The 19,548-nt window shown below is 48.1% G+C and overlaps 3 protein-coding genes across 5 annotated transcripts; 1 reads left to right on the top strand and 2 right to left on the bottom strand.

The window, feature by feature from the left end:
* The first annotated feature begins 290 nt into the window (after window positions 1–290).
* KCNG1 (potassium voltage-gated channel modifier subfamily G member 1) lies at window positions 291–10,894 on the top strand. Of its 3 annotated transcripts, XM_056507041.1 has the most exons (4): window positions 297–535; window positions 3,601–3,713; window positions 4,917–5,721; window positions 6,198–10,894. In XM_056507041.1, the coding sequence occupies exons 3-4, from the start codon at window positions 4,963–4,965 to the stop codon at window positions 6,966–6,968; spliced, it is 1,530 nt and encodes a 509-aa protein (XP_056363016.1). In that variant the 5' UTR covers window positions 297–535; window positions 3,601–3,713; window positions 4,917–4,962; the 3' UTR covers window positions 6,969–10,894. The 3 variants fall into 3 exon arrangements, with proteins under 3 accessions (XP_056363017.1, XP_056363016.1, XP_056363018.1); XM_056507042.1 differs by lacking the exon at window positions 3,601–3,713 and having other exon boundaries at window positions 291–535; XM_056507043.1 differs by lacking the exon at window positions 297–535 and having other exon boundaries at window positions 3,540–3,713.
* Window positions 10,895–17,523: 6,629 nt separating this feature from the next.
* Window positions 17,524–19,543, bottom strand: LOC130261137 (adenylyltransferase and sulfurtransferase MOCS3-like). Its single transcript, XM_056507040.1, has one exon. The coding sequence runs from the start codon at window positions 19,511–19,513 to the stop codon at window positions 17,921–17,923; it is 1,593 nt and encodes a 530-aa protein (XP_056363015.1). The 5' UTR covers window positions 19,514–19,543; the 3' UTR covers window positions 17,524–17,920.
* LOC130261504 (adenylyltransferase and sulfurtransferase MOCS3-like) lies at window positions 17,921–19,513 on the bottom strand. The gene has a single exon (XM_056507813.1). The coding sequence runs from the start codon at window positions 19,511–19,513 to the stop codon at window positions 17,921–17,923; it is 1,593 nt and encodes a 530-aa protein (XP_056363788.1).
* Window positions 19,544–19,548: the final 5 nt, after the last annotated feature.

Raw genomic sequence — 19,548 nt, 5'->3', positions numbered from 1 at the left:
GGTGCCGGTGGCGGCGCTCACCATGCCCGGGGCCGGGGCTCGGCCGCAGCGCTCCCGTTCCGCTGCCGGCGCTCGGCGCGGCGGAGGCGCCGCTCGGTAACCGAGCCCCGCGGGGCTCCGCGCTCCCCGCCCGCCGCCGCCGCCGCGGGCAACTCGCAGGCAAGTTGGGGCAACTTTCCCGGCTCCGAGAGAGCCGCGGGGCAACCGCGGGGGCAGCGCCCGAGCCCCCGAGCGGGCGGGGCCCCCCGGCTGCAGCAACAGGTTGTGTCCCTCCGCAGGGATGGAAGAGAGGGAGCGGCCGTCCCTCCGTGCCGGAGCCGGGCTGGCCGCAGCGGGAGGGGCTCGGCTGCTCCCCGGGAGCGCTCGGCTCGTTGCTGCCCTGCCGCTGGCCCGGCCCCGCCGCCGGGGAGGCTGAGGCGCTCCGGGCTCATCCGCCGGGCTCGCTCCGTGCTGCTCGGGCTCGCCCTGGCCGGCTCTGCACAGCGCAGGATGGACGCTCGCCTTTCCAGTTTCTTCCGCCTTGCCTAAGCTGAAGGTCCTTTATGGCTTTTGTTTTTAAATAATTAAGGGATGTGTTTTGTGTTGGTGTATTTGGTGACTTCTGCTCGTTGTTGACTGACTGACAAACGCATCAAGTGAACTGTTCTTGATAGGCAATGTCTTTCCGGTAGATTTTTTTTCATTGGAAAAGACTTGGGGAGGGGGTGAGGACAGGACGAGCATGAAAGAACTCTTCCATGACTACGTATCTTCGTTTCGGTAGCAAAATATTTATCAGTACAAGTAAATGTCAAATCCTTTACTTTTTAAAATTATGTTTAAGGTTTTGCTATGAATGTGACTTGCTAAAATTTGTTGACATAAATATGTTTCACAGCAGCAGAGTAACTGCAGTTGTTAATCCTGATGTGTTTCAGAACATTCTCCTGGGGATATAAGTTATCTACAAAGTTATTCCACTTCTGATTGTTATCAGTAGAATAAGGCTCAGCTTTATAAAACCAAACAGTGAGTAACATATTTGACATAATTCTGTTTGTAGGTTGTCATAAGATGCCACAACTGTCCAGCTCAGGGAGATCAAGATAGAGACAGAGCATATTTTTTTTCAGCTTATCTTCTTTTCAGAAGAGTTTTATTTCATGTTATACATTGACCTTTCTAAGCTTTACTCTGATTTGGCTGGAAGTGCACTTTTGCAAGCAGAGTTGAAGTCTGAGATCTGTTCTTAGGCTGTAAAGAGCTGCAGGAGTAGGGCTTGAAGTGTGGCTGGAGGTACCTGGCAGTGAGGCACAGCAGGGAAATCCTGTGCCAGGGGAGAGCTGAGTGTGGCACTGCTTGGAAATGCTGCCTGCTTAACTAAGGAAAGACTAAAGGAGGAGGGATCATTAAATTGTTCTTTTTGGAATTCTTTCCAAAAAATCACTTTATTGATACTTAACTGCACTGAAATCTGAAACTTTTTTTTAATGTTTTGGGGCTTTTTTGTTTTTTTACTTAATTTACAAATGGTAAAAAGTGACAGAGATGAGTTGCAGGCACTGGAATTGTTAGAAGAGACTAGGGGGGAGTTCTGCATCTTCTTTGCAGGCTTGTTATCATCCAGGCACAACTTTGAATTGTCTGCACCGTGGAGCAGGAGCAGGACTCCTTGCAGGAGCTCTGATTACATCAGAGATGCACTGCAGAATTCAAAATACTGCAGAGGACACTGGGGGGGGAACGACACTTGCAGTGGAATTTTATCGTGTTTCTCATGAGTTCTATTCCTTCTCCTCAGAAGGACATCTTTAATAATTCTTTTCCCATTGCCTCCGAGTCTGGCATCCTTCCTGACTTCTGGCTGCAAGTAAGGGCAGCACGGATTTCTAATTTGATTTCTTCACCAGACATAATGGATATCATCTTGTGCAGGACAGATTTTTGAAAATATGTCCTCTCTTACTTCCCATGCACACTCCACCCCTTGGAGTCACCCAGAGCCTTGCCCCAGGCCAGTTATTCCATGTTGCTGCAGTTCCAAAGGCCAGAGCAATTCCCAGGGTGGATAAAGGAGGAAGAGGCAGTTGTTGCCCCACAAGTTCACAGAGATGCTCAGAGAGGAGGGATTTGCCCAGGGGGAGAGCAGGGGAGCCAGAGGCTGCAGTGGGCTTCAGTGAGTCCCAGGCATTCCAAGGGCAGAATCCTGCTCAGGAGTTTTACATTGTACCATTGGGCCTGACTTGGCCAGAGCAGAGAGAGGATTTTACTGCTACAGCAGATCCTTAAAGTTCATCTTGTTTGATTGCTGGGAAGGTTGGGGCTCTAGGCTGATGTGTTTGTCTGACCTTGCATTGCAGTGTGTTGTCTTTACTCCTGAAGGAATTTCTTATCAGCTGTCCCCAGTGCCATCAGGCTGCAATGGAGAATGAAGCAGCTTGCTTGGGCTTTAAGCTCTACAGCAAGAAGTCCTTCCATTAATTAGATCTCTCCCATCCTAAAGCAATACTGACCATCATTCTGTCCAGGCACCCTCAGAAGGAAAAGAAGAACCACCCAGAGAAATGCACTGGTTTATTTTTCTCCCTTCTCCCTTCTTCCTTCAAGTCAGGCCACGTTTATTATTGTCCCTTATCTCCTCCTACTCTTCCCCTGTAGATATGATGCTGCGTGTATCTGAGGCAGAGAACATGAAAATAACCCATGTGGAGCATCAGATCCTACGTGGGATTTGTAAGCTTGCCAGCTCTGCTTATGGCAACCCAAGGAGCAACCTTTTCTATGTGCAGGCACTCAGTGTGGCACACAGGGGATTCATTTGTCCCATTTCTGGTTTCACACAGGTCAGGGAGCTGGCAGTGAAGAAAAATGCCTTTCTCTTTGCTCTGCTCTTTCACAGTTGCTGCCTCAAGGTTGCAGAGTGTGTCTGACACACGCAGAACATTTACATTTCCCTCTCTCCATTTCTTCCCATTGTGTCAACAGTGGATGTGCTGGGAGATCAAACCAGTGACAGAGATGAGCTGCCTCCTCATTTTTCTTGGCTGAGATTCAGAGGATAAGTTGTTGCTAACCAACATCATCTGGTATTACAGAAGGGAAAATGGTTAACAGCTCCCACTTATCCATATCTTATATCAGTCATAATCCTCATTCTGTTTGGACCAGCCCTGCCTTAGACATGGCTGAGGCAGAAGGGAAAAGGCATTTTTAAACCAAACAGCAGTTGGTCTGAGGGATGAAGCCCTACATAAACATCCACCAGGCAGCCCTGGTTTCCATATCAAACCTCTAGCTTGTTCTCCATTTCTTCTGCTGATCCATGGCAGGGCGTGGGACAAGATGAGCTTTAAGGTCCCTCCCAACCCAAACCATTCTGTGATTCTGTATGAGGGAGGAACAACACTCCATCCAAAGCTGACTTGGGGCCACCTGTTTGTAAGTGCACAGAGCTGCTCTGCTCAGCCCAAACCCTCCAGGAAGTTTAGGAGCAGGACTGAGAGAGATTTTAATTAAAGCATTGAAACTGCCCTTGCAGCAAGGAGAGCTTTAAAAGTGAGGAGCAGCTGTGGTTTGAGACCTTTGCTGTTGTGTAATTATGAAGTTTTTCTTCTCTAATAGGTATGTACCACTCCTGGTGTGGTTTATAAACCCAGCTTCTGAAAAGGAGGGTCCTGTGGCTCAGCAAGTGGCCCTAGCAGGGGGGGTATCCCTGGGGTGCACATCCAAGGGAGGTAAGTGCAGCCAGGAGAAGAACAAAACTCTACTGCCACTGAAGCCAATCAACTGGAATATTCATTCCTTTCCTGTGAACCCGAGGCTAGAAAGCCAAAATACTGGTACATATTTAATGTCTCTATATTGTACAATCTGCTTAATAAATAAATACTCTCATCAAGTGAAACTCAGGGGCTCCATGCTCTAAGCTGAGGCCAAGTGTGCAGATAAGAGGTGATGGAGCAGGGCTGCACAGCCTCCTGCAGATTCCAGGCTGACTCTTAATGTGCAGTGAATTAGGGAGGCCAGAAGTTTGAACATTTCCAGCTCCTGTGTTTGGTACCCAGCTGATACCCACTTCACTCCCTGGACTTTACACCAGTGTTGCATGAGCTGAATTTGAATGGGATTTTCCAGGTTGTCATTGGAAATGTTTGGGTTCTTACAATCAGAGGTAAAGGCAGCTGGGCTCAGCAAGGACAAAGCCCTATTATTACATGTAGGGTGGCAGTGAGAAACAGCATTCCAAGGTTTGCATGGAAATCCTGTATTTCTTTGCAACCTTTTGTAAAAGAGGCCATATAAAGGGAGTTGCCATCTCATTAATTGTGTATAAAATCTATACAAATGTTTTTGTGATCACCAATATAAGTGAGCTTTTTCCCCCCAAATTGTTTCCAGATGACCTTGTAGAAATTAGTCTTGTACTAACTGGTTTTCAGAAGTGTGTATTTACTGAATTACAACATAATTGACTTTTGATTCTTTCTATATATTTCATGGGTACTAAAATACTCCAAAGTTTTATGAGTAATACTTAAAAAAATTATGCAGTTTCATTTTCTACAGAACACACTTGAATTCTGTGTCCTAATGTGATACCATCATCATTTTTATAACTCCACTCTGAACCAGAAACATGGAGGAATTATTCCATATTCCCTGCTGGGAACTGAGACCTCTGTGTCTGAGACAGGAGAAGCCTCCATGTGATAGATGTGCCAGGGAGAGCTCCTGAACAGGCACAGCCCTTGGTGTGGGGTCAGTGCTGGACAAACCCAGCCTGCCCAGAAAGGTTCTCTGACTACACTCAGCCACTGCTGTTTTCTTTCCAACTGCTCTTATCATCCATAAATGCTTTTGAGCTCCCACCAGTACATTTGTTGAAAACCTGAGAGCAGCCTGCCATTTCCTCATCCCCTGTGTGTTCTCTGTTCTAGAAGACACTTGCAGAGGCAGCGAAGGGATGCAAAGTTGTCTTCCAAGATGACTCTTATGCCTGGAGAAAATTCCGACTATGACTATAGCGCCCTGAGCTGTACCTCAGATGCTTCCTTCAACCACACGTTCTTTCCAGAATCTGAAACCCTCAAGGGAGTGTTTTACCAAAGAGCCAGGCTCATCCACCCTCAGGAGGATCTCCTCAAAGGCTTCCAGCCCGACGACCGCAAGCGCCACATCATCATCAACGTGGGGGGCATCAAGTACCTGCTGCCCTGGACCACGCTGGACGAGTTCCCCCTGACACGCCTGGGGCAGCTCAAGTTCTGCACCAACTTTGACGACATTCTGAACATCTGTGACGATTATGACGTGACCTGCAATGAATTCTTCTTCGACCGCAACCCGGGGGCGTTCAGGACAATCCTGACCTTCCTGAGGGTCGGCAAACTGCGGCTCCTGCGGGAGATGTGCGCCCTGTCCTTCCAGGAGGAGCTGCTCTACTGGGGCATTGAGGAAGACAACTTGGACTGGTGTTGTAAAAGGAGATACCTGCAAAAAATGGAGGAGCTCACAGAGATTAATGAGCGGGAGGATGACCTCCTAGAAAATGAAACAACAGGTGAAACAGTAGAGGAGACAAAAATTGGTTTGTGCATGAAAAAGTTGCAAGACATGGTGGAAAGGCCCCAGTCTGGCCTTCCTGGAAAGGTGTTTGCGTGTTTGTCTGTTTTGTTTGTAACTATTACAGCAGTGAACTTATCCATCAGCACCATGCCTGACCTGAGGGAGGAGGAGGAAAAGGTAAGTTTGCTTTTAGGATGGCAAGTGGGATGTGCTGGGAAGAGCAGAGCAAGTACAAGGTCTGAGGCTATTGACTTCAATGGGGATTTTGCAGCTGTCCTTAGAGGGGGGCAAAGAGTAATTGAAATGTTACATGATTGTTCAATTACTTGTAAGAGAATTAATCCCATCCAGTTTATGTCCAAAGAAAATTCTGTTAGATGCACTCTTCTGTATATTACCTTGTTAGATTTTGAATTTGCTGTTTTGAAAGCTGAAATTCCCGAGCAGTATCTGCTGTGGAATAAGCAGTGCCTTTCTAAGGTTTGCATTTAGCATGTTCCAAACTGCCAACGTGTTTCCCCATAGCAACAGCTTCAATTCCTTTAATATTTTGGGTTTAAAAAAACGAACACAGAAGCCTCTCCTCCTGTCACCGCACCAAGTAAAATAGTTATTATCCAGGGCCGATTCCAAACTCCTCCTCTTTCCCGCAGGGTGAGTGTTCCCAGATGTGCTACAATATTTTCATTGTGGAGTCCGTGTGCGTGGCCTGGTTCTCCCTGGAGTTCCTGCTCAGGTTCATCCAGGCCAAGAGCAAGTTCTCGTTCCTGCGGCGGCCGCTGACGCTGATCGACATGGTCGCCATCCTGCCCTACTACATCACGCTGCTGGTGGACACGGGCTCCGAGGGCTCCAGGAAGCCCAGCTCGGGCAACATCTACCTGGACAAGGTGGGGCTGGTGCTGCGGATCCTGCGGGCGCTGCGCATCCTGTACGTGATGCGGCTGGCGCGGCACTCGCTGGGGCTGCAGACGCTGGGGCTGACGGCGCGGCGCTGCACGCGCGAGTTCGGCCTGCTGCTGCTCTTCCTCTGCGTGGCCATCGCGCTCTTCGCGCCCCTGCTCTACGTGGTGGAGAACGAGATGGCCGACTCGCAGGAGTTCACCAGCATCCCCGCCTGCTACTGGTGGGCCGTCATCACCATGACCACCGTGGGCTACGGGGACATGGTGCCCAGGAGCATCCCCGGGCAGGTGGTGGCCCTGAGCAGCATCCTGAGCGGAATCCTCCTCATGGCCTTCCCGGTCACCTCCATCTTCCACACCTTCTCCCGCTCCTACCTGGAGCTGAAGCAGGAGCAGGAGAGGATCATGTACAGGAGAGCGCAGTTCCTGCTGAAAGCCAAGTCTCAGATGAGCAACGAGTCACAGGGCAGCGAGGTTTTGTTCACCACTCTCTCTTCCGAGGCTAGGGACAATGAATGAAGTTTATGTTGCTGTTTCTCTTGCTGTCATTGGATCAGATTCCATCTTTTAATTTACCTAACGAAGGTAAATCCTTATATTAAAACCAAGAGAAGGAGCCCTAGGCAGGATATGGTTTAAGAAGTCTGTTATTATGCTGTTCCTTCCTCCCCCCATATAACATATAGGTCAGAACTTTCACTGAGATCATGCAGTGGATTTAAGGAATTAAAACTTCTCTGGCAAGAACAAAAAAAAAAAGAGAAACATATAATTATGTACTTGACAGGCTGTTTTGCCATTTGTAATACACATTTTTCCAACCGAATCACAATGTACATAATCATTAAACAGGCCACCATTTTTCTTGTTCTTCTTGTATATAAATAATGTAAATACATCAGAATTAACGGCTAAACTCCCTCCCAGTAATACGTCTTAGAGCGTAATGGAAATAACCACAGATGTTTGTCCCATTGTGCTTTTAAAAAACGTCAAGTAAGATTCTCCACTCGCCACAGAACCAGCTCCTTCTTTGCAAGCCAGCCCTAACCACAGCAGAGCAGAAGAATCGAGCTGTTTATGGCATAACCTTGCTAAAATGTTAATACTCAGAGCTCACCAGCTTCAAAATTGAATTGATGTTATAGCATTGATCCGATGCCATCGAATGCAACATTCCAAGGAACAAAGCCTTGGAGTTTTGTAGCACTTAATGTTATTACCAAGAGGTGACTAGCTGCAAATCCAGTGAAATATGCATGAGGAGATGCCAGCCTTCCCCACCATCTGTTCCCACTTCACTGTCCCTCAGCTCTGCAAGGGAACTGGGCAAACTGGGGCCACCCCTTCCCACGGAGCTCTCGGCTCTGTGGCACGAGCAGGAAATCTGTGCCCGTGGGAAGCTGCCAGGAGGGAAAAAGAAAATGTGATTTGAGTGATGGAGGGGTGCCCTGAGAGCTTTGTGCTTCACTGTCCATCAGGAGGGACTCAGGACAGGGTTAACTTCACTCTGTGGTGGTAATGGGGAAGGTTTGGAATAGGACAGGAAAAAGCAATGAACCTAAAGCACAACCAGGCATTGTTCATCTTGGGCCAGCTCTGTGCTGAGGTCAGGGGGAGCACAGGGGATATTTGGGTTTGGCACAGGTTTCTCTGCAGGTTCAGGACAGACCCTGTTTATTTTAGAGGGAGTCACCCTGACTTGCAGAACAGCTCAGGAGAAAAACTCCAGAACTTAAAAAATAATTAAATCCACTTGTTTGATTTCATGTGTGCTTAGAGGTAAAGAAAAGCTGATTTAAAGAGTTTCACCTATTTTCCACTCTTTTTTACTTAAATTACTTACTAGCAGTTAAGAGCTTGGGAAATTTAGAAGTCCCCGTCACACTGACCAATGATTCTTTTGTTTTAATTTTCAGAAGTACTATTTCTTATTGGCATTTCTAGAGCAGGTTGTGAGAAATGTCAGAATGCACAATGGTTTTATGGTTTAAATGAAGGCCAAGGACACAACATTGTCCTTCCAAAAAAAGTAAAATCAGTTTCTCAGTCTGTGCTGTTTGGCCAAGCCCACAGCATGCTGATTTTCTGTTCAAATGTCTTTAAAATACAATTTGAAGCTGTTCTAATGTGCTTGTTCCTGAAGGAAAATTCCAAAACTTTTTAAAATGCACTTTGCAAATAATTAGGGCTCTAGCATTCTCCAGCCTGTGGTAGGGAAATATGCCTATGGAACATTACTGCAAAGTGCTAAAATATCCAGTCTAAACTCTTGGCAATTAATCCTGTGCAAAGCTGCAAACGAACCAGCTTCTCACTCTTGTTCTTCATCTTTAATTAGAGTTGGACAAAAAACAGGAACATCGTGACAAAAAATTCTTCTCCCCATTTTTTTTTAAATTTCAAAACTGTTTGATCATCTGGAGCATTGGCTCCAGAACAAGTGCTATGCATCTTCTACCTTTGTGTCAGCGTTCGTTATAAAAAGAACTGGTAATTAGATTAGTCCTGTGAGCAACAGTTGCTTATCTAAGAATGTGTTTGACAGGCTGAGCCATAAATGAGGAGCTGTATGTGAATATAAGGAGAAATCAAGATTACCAAATAAAACCTAAGCTCATTTCCATGTTCTGCTAGCTAATAAATGCTGTGGGGCCATCCATTTTCTCATTGTCTTTACATTAATGCTCATTTATCTCATGTGTCAATTTTTTTTTAATCCCACAACTAGAGCTTGATTCTAAAGCCCTTGTCCAATGAAAATAAAATAAAAATATCACCCTGGAGTTGGGTGTTGGTTGAGCAAAACTGTGAAAGCATCTTGCCTGCTGTGAGTTGTGCCAGGGCAGGGACAGGGAAGGTGCTGGGGATGTCCCCAGCCTGTGTCACACTGAACTTGGCAGCAGAGCTTGTACCCAGCTCAGCACCTGGGACTGCATGGCAGGAGCCCACCTGCTGTGCTGCACAGGGCAAGGCTTGCTGTAGTCCTTGTGCTAAATAAATCCAGCTCAGAGGCTCCAGAGTGAAGCCCACCTGCTGTGTCCCAGCTCTCAGGTGATCACTCTATTATTTGGATTTTTAGTCAAATCCATGGGGATTATGGCTTGGCTCAAAAGCTGGCTGTTTCCTGTGACACAGCTGAGAGCTGTCACTCCTTGTTGGCTCTTCCAGCAAGTGCAGTCACCAGGACAGCTCCAACCCAAGCACTGGGAGCTCTGCTGCAGCCAGCAGGGCAGGGAGCTGCCCCAAGCAGAGTGTCTGGCACTGCTCTGACTCCTGCCCTGGCTGCTCTGGAGCCCCACAGCAGGAGCTCTGTTCCTTGGATTCACACCGTGATGGGTTCTCCTGCGTGTGCCTGTGCTCCTCCAGGAGCAGAAGGGTGAGGGTGGCACAGGGAGGGGGGCTCAGCTCTGAGCAGGGCCAGGCTGTGCCAGAAAGCACCAGCAAAGGAAATTATCCCCCTGCAGGAAAATCCAGGTAAAGGATTGTGTAGGGACACCTCTTCCTTGAAGGTTGTCTCAAGAATCACAATCACAGCTCCTTGGGACAGAACTTTAAAATATTTTAACAAAGATTCTGTCCAATTCAGAGGAGAACAGGAAGGATCCATAAAACCTGAGGAAGAAAAGTCCCTGTTGAAAGCAGAATTTCCAGGTAAGATGGTACATGAAATTCCTTTCTCCAAAATCCTTCCCTTTCCAGCCTCCTCCTCCCTCAAAGCCCTTGGTGGGTGCAACACAGAAATGAAGGCAGAGCCATGTGGCTTCTCTAACAGCACATCAGAGAAGGTGAGCTGAAACCATTCATATTTTTTAATTTGGTCAAGGTCTTAAGAAATTCTCTGTAGGGAATATTTAGAGCTTGTCTCCTTTTGACCCTTTACAATGTTCCTACTGTAATTGAGCACCCCAGATCTCCACACTCAGAGGCTTTAACAATGTCTAATTAAACAAAAAGCTCATGCAGGGCTGAATCACAGATTCCCACATTGTCAGAAGCACGTCTGGGAAGGAAACCTGGTGTGCTCCACACACTCCTGACTCGTGTGGGCAGAGATTCAGCCTGATGCAAAGCAGCATTGTTTGCTGCAGTTTCACACCTCTCTTTTGGGTTTGCAACAGGCTGGAAATGGAGTAGATAATTCTAAACTACATAGAGTGAATTGGCTAATTGAATAAGAAATTAAAGAATAAAAGAAGAGTCAAATCTGACTTTGAAGACCATGACATCAATCCCTGCTCACATGAACCCCTGCCCTGAGCAGCTGGCTCTGGCTGGGGTGTCAGAGATTTCATTTTCACAGTCATTACTCACCATTTACTACCAGGAGTAGGTACAATACTGCATGGCCCATTTCTTCTGTGTTAATAGTTCTGTTGGCTACCTCATGCAAGATTTGATTTAATATCTATTTATCCAGAGTATCTATTTAGTGGATTTAGTATCTATTTATCCAGAATATCTATTTAGTGGATTTAGTATCTATTTATCCAGAAAATGACAGTGGTACCAAAATACAGGGAGGAAAAGATTCCAAGTCTGATGAGCTGGTGGATCTGGAGTATCCCAGACATAGAGAGTGCAGCCTACAGAATCCCAAAAGATCTGAAGGAACTGGAGTCATTCATCTGACAGCAGACAAAAAATACAACAAAAAAGTTCTATTGCTACAGCAGAAATTGCAAACCACTAGATTTACCCACTCTCTCCTTTGCCTGTGGCACCTAAACCATCCTGTTCCTAATGATCTCAGCATTCCTGGCACAGGAATGAGCAGGGCCAAAGCAGGAGGTGAAGGCCAGGTTGGATGGTAAATGGGTTCCCTGAATGGCAGCAGCTCTGTGTGAGTGCTCAGGACAGAGCTCCTTCTCTGGCTGTCAGTCACTCTGCAAAACCATCCACCACAAATAAAGATACATCTCTACACAGAAAATAAAGATACATCTCTACACCACAAATAAAGTCAAGGAGAATTTTGTGTGCTGCCACTCTGAAAATGTTCAGAGTTTGGCCTATTAATTACTAACAATAAAACTAGCCCTCCCTCCCTTTTTGCTCACTGTTTTTCTTTGTCATTTCCCAGTGTCTGACATTCTCTGAAACACTCCCTAGAAATCCCTAACGAGATGGGGAATGTTATTAGCCAGGAGCATGGTGAGGAACTGCAGGATCAGGAATACCAGGGGATCTTCTGCCCTCTTCAGCAGGACTTCTACTTTTTCTTTGCCTGCAGGAACAAATCCAGAAGCAAATGTCACTTGAACAGAAATAAAGTTCTGCCATAACTGGAACCACAGCAGGCCAATTAGGGTAATTAGAGCATATTTGCTACACTTTATAAATATTCATTCATTATCCCTGTAGCCCTTGTGACAGGAGCTGGAGCCTTGAGCAGCAGCAGAGGCAGGCAGGGCACAGAAACCTGTGTAACTCTGTCAGGCTGAGGTCTCAGCTCCTCCTTTGTCAGGTCCCCTCGTTAATGACAGCAGCTTTGTAGCCATCCTTAATTATGGTCATAATTTAACTCCTACATTCAGTGTGGGTCCAGAAAAACTGAGCTGTAAACCACAATAATTAGCTGCTCGAGGGACTGACCTGGAATATAAGAAATTCCCAGCCATCATCTGGAGATTGGGATTTCTAAAAAAACTTTACAGCTCATTTGGCAGCTTCAGTCATGCAAGTGAAGTGGCCAGCAAGATAATAATGTTTATTTTTCTGTTAAAGATGACAATGTAATTTAAATGGTGCCCACCTCAGGAACAAAGTAGGCACCAGCATAAATTTCTATAGTTAATTCTATAGAGTAATGAAGTTTTGACACAGAATTGCTGAATGATAGATTGAAATGCTGCTCTCATTCTCATTAGTGATGCACCTCATGTCACAAAGCAGCTGAGAGAAATCATCCATAACACTCACAGGGCTGGCAGCTCCCAGGTCAGCCAAGGAAAAGATGACTCCATTTCTCTCACTCATAAAGAAAAGCACATTCTGGGGAATCCATAAATGTTATCCTCATGCAAACCAAACCCAACAGTGCAATTGCAGGTGACTTTAATTTTGGAGAGGAATATTTCTGGGGACATCTGTGGGCAAAGTTAAGGCTGCAAAGCATCACATGGCAGAGCAAGGGGAGGTTTCCAGCAGCCCTGAAACTGGTTTGGGAAAACTTTCCTTTGAGAGGGACCTGGGGAAAGCTGCAGGTGCATTTTGTCCACTGGCAGGAGCTCCAGCACACAGCTGAAGTGCTGCAAGCACCACGAGAATTGCAGAGGAATTTCCCCATGGAAAGGGTGGCCAGGCACTGGCAGGGGCTGCCCAGGAAGGTTTGGATCCCCATCCCTGGGGGTGTCCCAGGAAGGGCTGAGGTGGCACTCAGTGCCCTGGGGACAAGGTGGGGACCAGGCACAGCATGGACTGGATGTTCCTTGAGGGTCTTTTCCAACCTCAGTGATTCTGGGGTTCTGGGATGCTGGAATTCTGGAATTCTGGGATGCTGGGACTCTGGGGTTCTGGGATTCTGGGGTTCCTGGGGTTCTGGGGTTCTGGGATTCTGGGATTCTGGGGTTCCTGGGGTTCCTGGGCATTCTGGGGTTCTGGGATTCTGGGGTTCTGGGATTCTGGATTCTTGGGTTCTGGGATTCTTGGGTTCTGGGGTTCTGGGATTCTGGGGTTCTGGGATTTTGGGATGCTGGGATGAGGTACAGTTACATTTTTGCACATTCCTGACAGGCAAAGCCAAAGGACGAGTGTTCCCTATAAACACAGCTCTGGCTGTTTTCTGTACTGTGTATAATTATATTTATCACTAGGAGAGGGGCAGTGCCCCAGATGCCCACCTGGCCCCAGGGGTGGCTCCGTGCTGCTGGAAGAGCCCAGAATCGCTGGGAAACCCCAAAGGTCCGGGGTGTGAGGGGGTGTTTGGGGAAGGGAAGGCTCTACCCACGCAGAGCAGGAATAAACCCGATCCAAGGATCTTACATTGCCACCTACAGGCTGCTCCCGAAAAATCCCCGTCCTAAGGCACCCACCTGCACCAGCCGACTTTGAAAGGGTGGATAAAATATTTAACATCCAGAGGGAAATATTCAATCCCTTGCACTGCAGCCGTGGCCTCTCGTGGATCTGCAAGGAAATGAGGAGAAGATACCATCACTAACATCTCTGGGAAGTGTGAAACTCCTAAAAATATTTACTCAGCATTTATTTATAATTATAATATTGATAAGTGATACTTTTCAAAAGGCTAATGCAACTTTATCTGACTAAAATTAACATTTTCACGGTCACATGGGCAATGTAAACACCTCCATCACTTGTAAAAGAGCAGCCTGGTAATGGTTTTATTATAAAAGAAATCACAGAACCTACCTCAAATACTAAGAAAAGAAGATAGTAATCTAATTGAGGATGAGAAGGCAGCTATAGAGTGTTTTAATGAGCTCAAATCACTGTCACACCTGCTACCTCCCACTACTCCAGTAGTAAAGAGAAACTGAGAGCAGAGGTTCAGAAGCGTGTTTGAAATGACAACATGCAAGTCCTGGAAATGACTTCTATAAATTCTGCCTAAAACATTCACCTCACCTGGAACACAGCCCTGGGTGTGCACATACATATGTATCCAATAAATACATATATGAAAGGGCAAGTTGAAACACTTCAATGATTTTTGAGGATTCAAACCCTTACACAGTGAAAATAGAAGTGTGTTTCACAAAACTTTTCAGCAGGGCCTGTGGCAATAGGACAAGGGGAATTGGTTTAGACTAAAAAGGGTAGATTCAGACTAATGGTAAGGGAGATTTTTATTAATGTGAGGGTGCTGGGGGCCTGGCACAGGTGCCCAGAGAAGCTGCCCTGGATCCCTGGGAGTGTCCAAGGCCAGGCTGAACGGGCTGGGAGCAGCTGGGATGGAGAAGGTGGGCTAGGATGAGATCAGCTTTAAGGTCCCATCCCAGCCAAACCATCCTGTGATTCCATGATTCCTTGCACTGCTCCTGGGCAGGTAAATGCCCATTTGCCTGAGAGACTTCATTCCCCAGCCAAATTGCTCAGGAGCCATTTTAAATTTGGAGATAACCTCTCTTCACCAGCAGGGATTTGGTCTCTTAGCAACAGCACGAACACCCTGTGGACCAAACCACAGCATCCCCTCCCAGCAGGGCCCTGGGAACATCCCACTGCTGCTCCTTCCCCAGTGAGCCCAGCCAAGGGCCAGCACAGCACGTGTGACAGGCAGCTGAGGTCCCAGGGAGAGCAGAGCAGCTGGAGCTGTGCCCAGTGTGGTGCCACAGGCTGCTCCCTCCCTGCCCACGTGCTGCTTCCACACACTCCTGACTCTGCATCTCAGTGGACACCATCAGTTTAATTATCCCCAATGCACACTAGGAAGAGTTTCTTCTCCAGCTGGAGAACTTGTACCACAGCAGGACCAGACTGAATTTGTAGCAGCTTGCTTTTCTGGTAAGGGTCACATGACAAGCATCGTTTTGGAGGACAGCTATTTTTTGTTCTTAGCAGGAGTGTGAAATACCAGAATTGCAGGTACTTCACAATGAAGAGAACAAGAGAGCAAAGCAGCACCATCACACATTCCAGTTGGCTCTGAATCAACCACTTGAAATTTATTGTAAAGACAAGATCAAGAGAGCACAGTCAGTGGTAAAAGCCTGGAGAATGAGCAAACAGAGGTGATTTTCTTTTCCTGTGGTGAGAGCAGTGTCCCAGCTGCTGCCAGGGAGCACAGAGGTGCAGCTTTGTCAGTGCTCCCATCAGAGCAGGTGCAATGTCACACTGCCCTGTCCAAGTCCCACAGTCTGTGAATTTCAGCTATTACAACTATTCTAGAATATCCTTATTAAATGGGTTCCTTGGAACCTGCTCACTGGAGTGAGATTTCAAGACAACACAGAGCAGAGACTGGAGGAAAAGTCCACCAGAGGAGTGCAGAATAAAACTTTGTAAACTCTGCATTTCTTCTCTGTCTTTTGCTATATTCTGCTTTTCTCTGCTGCTTTTCCTGCCCTGCACATATTTCCCCACCAAGATGCTGAAGCTGCAGAGGGAGGTAAAGCAGCAGGGCTGGTATATTTAACCAAGCAACACAAACCACAAAAGGTTAATGCCACAAACCAATTTGTGTGTGCGTTTTCCTGTTGTTTACATTGCTCCAAATTTTGTTACCCTATTCATCTCCTTTTTATTTTATTTCCCCGGGTTTTTTTTTCAAAAGACCTGCACAATGATAGATTTGTATAAGGGACCTCAGCTCTTGCTAAGCTTGAATTGCACCTCTCAGGCTCGGGAGTGCTGTGGTTTATGAACTTGCAGTGCCACCTAGCACACAGCCCTCACATTATTCCCTCTGTAGTTTCACAAATGAGAGCCCCAAACTTTTGCATTAAAAAAATAAAAAAATAAAAAAATAAAAAAATAAAGAAATAAAAAAATAAAAAAATAAAAAAATTACAAACTTATGCTTGGAGTATTTTAAGAACCTAATGCAAAGTTTTGTTTTTATTAGAAAATGCAACCTCATGACCTGGAGGGTGAAGGACAAGACCTTGTCCTGACCTTATCCCTCCTGATAACACAGCCCAGCCACACTCAGAGCTCCTTGGCCAAAGCAGCTTCTCCTCATTCACAGTGTCAGCACACCCCAACATTTCAGCAGGGCTTTGGCAGCAATACAAATCATAAAGTGTTAGTGCTTCTCCTAGAATTTCTAAGTAGAGTTTCTCCAGTGAACAAAGAAACCACTACATGTTTGGAATTCAAGAATTAAAGCAAGTCAAAACAAAAGACAAGCCTGCAATAATAAGAATGGTTTGGGCTTAGTTCTGATTTTATGATACTTGATTGTTCAGCCTATCTCCAAAGAGCCCAGCCCTGCCAAGCACTGCATTTACAGAACACACAGGCAGAGCACTCTTGGAACAAGGGAGAAGACTTCTCACACATTTTCTACACACTCAGATTTAGAATCCAAGAGTTTTTCCCTTCTCCCCAAATCCTTGGGTTCACCTTGCCTGGAATGACTGAAGGAATCCCTTTGTCAGGTGAGGGATGTGACACAGCACCCACAGTGGGTGTTACAGAATTACTGCCACTGCTGCCTTCTGCACTTCAGTCTCTTCTTGGCATCACAGCGAAGAGAAATCAGTGAAGACATAAAAATTTAAACCCAGGTCAAACAAGCCCCCCTGGTCTCTAATTGCCAGGAGAGGACAGCCCCAGAATCCAGACACTGTGACCCTTGGGCACACACCACCAACACTGAAGATTAATTAAATCCTGGCTTTCACATTTTCATTGTCCTCTAAACTGCAAGATCTGACTCTGTTTACAAATTCACTGCTCCTTCATGAGACTGCCATTGCTTGAACCATGCCTTGTTATAATACAGCTGGGACTGTGGCTGTTCTCAAATCTATTTTACCAAAATACACCTTTTCAGCTACTAATTATAATGGCATTATTCTTTTTTTCCCCAGTACAATGTGAAGATTAGTCATGACAGGTGTTTTTTTCCTCCTCAGGAAGTAAAGAAATCCATACCTTAATTAATATAAGGAGATAATTACTATGCTGAGGTGATAAAGCCTCAGGCAGCTCTGCTGAAAAGCTATTTATTTCTCTTTTTTTTTCATTCAGTTAAGTACAGACACTCCCCAGATGTTCAGAGCTCTTCATGCCAGCAAATCCAACTGGGGAGGTGCAAGTGCCACAGCAACAGGGAGAAAACTCAGGAAACAGATCTTTATCCTTGCAAGAGGAAAGATAAATATCATTTTTTTCCCTTTCTCACCTCCTCATTATCTCTCAATCTCTGAAATCTTCCAAGCACTGATAAAAGCATTTTCTGTCTGTTTTACAAACCTTCCAGGGTCAAACTTATGTCTCATTACCAGTTAACCTCAGTTTGTGTATTCAAGCTGGGGAATCCACTGCTTTGCCATCCCACAAACGAGGATGGATGCCAGCTGAAAGGTGCTCACCACCATGGTCTCACTAATGCTGTCCTGGCCATTCCCTGGCACAGATTAATGGTGTACAGAACAGCCAGAGATTAACAGGAATTATTTTTATTCATTTCATGCACTGCTTCAATTTGTAAAGCAGTTTAGAGAGAGTAAAACCATGATTCCTGTGTTTTGTCGTTTTCCAGGTTACACTTGCTAATTAGGATATTCTCAATCATCACATGCACAAGTCAGTAGTTATGCCAAGTTTTTACTATTAAATCATAACCAAGGAACACATCTCTTTCTACTTTCATGGACAGATTTACATTTTTATAAAAATAATCAGCTAAGAAAATACGCATTTTTCTTGGGAAAGAAAGGTAAAATAAAAAGGCAGTATGGTATTTCTGTCTGGTTTTTACACGTGATATAGCCATTACAGAGAGGAGATGGAACCCTACAGAACTTTGAAAATGTGTGGTTTTCTCACCACTTTAAATCCTAGTACTGAGGAAACGATGAGTCAATTTTAGTGGCCCAAGCCATGAGCCCCCCTTTAATATCCTTAGCTAACACAGAACCAAATTCTTCGGCAGGCAACTCCTGCAGAATTTTTACAGCCTTCTGGGAATCATTTCCTAACTTGCAAACAACATACACGGGGAGAGCGCTTTGGCCGTCAGTTCTCCGCTTTTCCTGGCAGATGCTGTTCTGCAGAAGCTGCAGGGACGGCGGGTCTCTGTCCTGCAGCTTGCGGAGCGGGATGTGCAGGGCGTGCTGCAGGCGGCAGATGTCCGCCTCCACCTGCGGCCGCACGTCCAGCAGCAGGTGCGGGACGCGCCCGTCCAGCAGCTCCTTGTACTGCTGCACCGAGATCCTGTCGGCGGCGGGCAGCAGCCGCACGGCCCGGCACTTGTCCGTGGCGGAGGAGCCGCAGAACGCCTCGTAATCCTGCAGGCAGGTGATGCTGGGCTGCTCCCCGCACACCGCGCAGTCCGCTTTCCGCGGGCGCAGCTTGATGTTGCGGAACCTGCCCTCCAGCGCATCGAACACCAGCATGTAGCGGTGGAAGGAGGAGCCCATCCCCGAGGCGATCTTCAGCACCTCCAGCGCCTGCAGGCAGCCGATGATGCCGGTGACGACGCCCAGCACGCCGCCGTCGGCACAGTTGGTGACGGTGTCGGGCGGGGGCGGCTCGGGGAACAGGCAGCGGTAGCAGGGCCCGCCGCCGTGGTTGTACACCACCAGCTGCCCCTCGAGGCGCAGCGCGCTGCCGGACACCAGCGGCTTGCCGGCCAGCACGCAGGCATCGCTCACCAGGTAGCGGGTGGGGACGTTGTCGGAGCAGTCGGCCACGATGTCGTACTGTCGCACGAGGCGCAGCGCGGAGCGCGGCCGCAGCGCCCCGCGGTACGGCACGTACTGCACGGCCGAGTTGAGCCGCCGCAGCGCCGCGGCCGCCGAGCGCGCCTTGGGCCGCCCGCAGCGCGCCTCGCCGTGCAGCACCTGCCGCTGCAGGTTGCTGGTCTCCACCACGTCGTGATCCACCAGCCCCAGGCGGCCCACGCCGGCCGCCGCCAGGTACTGCGCCAGCGGGCAGCCCAGCCCGCCGCAGCCCACCACCAGCACGGAGCTCCGCGCCAGGCGCAGCTGCCCCCGCACGCCCAGCTCGGGCAGCACCAGCTGCCGGCTGTAGCGCAGGATCTCGGCCGCGCTCAGCGCCGCCCGCGCCGGCAGCGGCGGCAGCTCCGCGGGGAAGCCCAGGGCTCCCTCCTGCTCCTCCTCGTCACCGTCCTCATCCTCCTCGTCCGCATCCCCCGAGTCCCCCCGCGCCAGCTCGGCCGCCGGCCGCTCCCGCAGCCCGCGCGCTCCGCGCTCATCCTCGGCGTGCCCCGCGTCCCCCCGCGCCAGCTCGGCCGCCGGGGGCTGCCGCAGCCCGCACGCTCCCTCCTCCTGCTCCTGCTCTCCGTCCTCCTCCAGCTCGGCCGTGTCCCCCCGCGCCAGCTCGGCCGCCAGCCGCTCCCGCAGCCCGCGCAGCTCCCGCTCCCGCCGGCGGATCTCGGCCCGGAGCCGCGCCGCCGCCGCGCCCGCCATGGCCGCCGTCCCCGCGCCCGCCCCGCCGCTTCCGC

This window comes from Oenanthe melanoleuca, chromosome 20 (assembly GCF_029582105.1).
Source record: "Oenanthe melanoleuca isolate GR-GAL-2019-014 chromosome 20, OMel1.0, whole genome shotgun sequence".
Classification (NCBI taxonomy): Eukaryota; Metazoa; Chordata; class Aves; order Passeriformes; family Muscicapidae; genus Oenanthe; species Oenanthe melanoleuca.
Note: the sequence above shows the minus strand (reverse complement) of the source record. Positions and strands in the feature narration are given on the sequence as shown.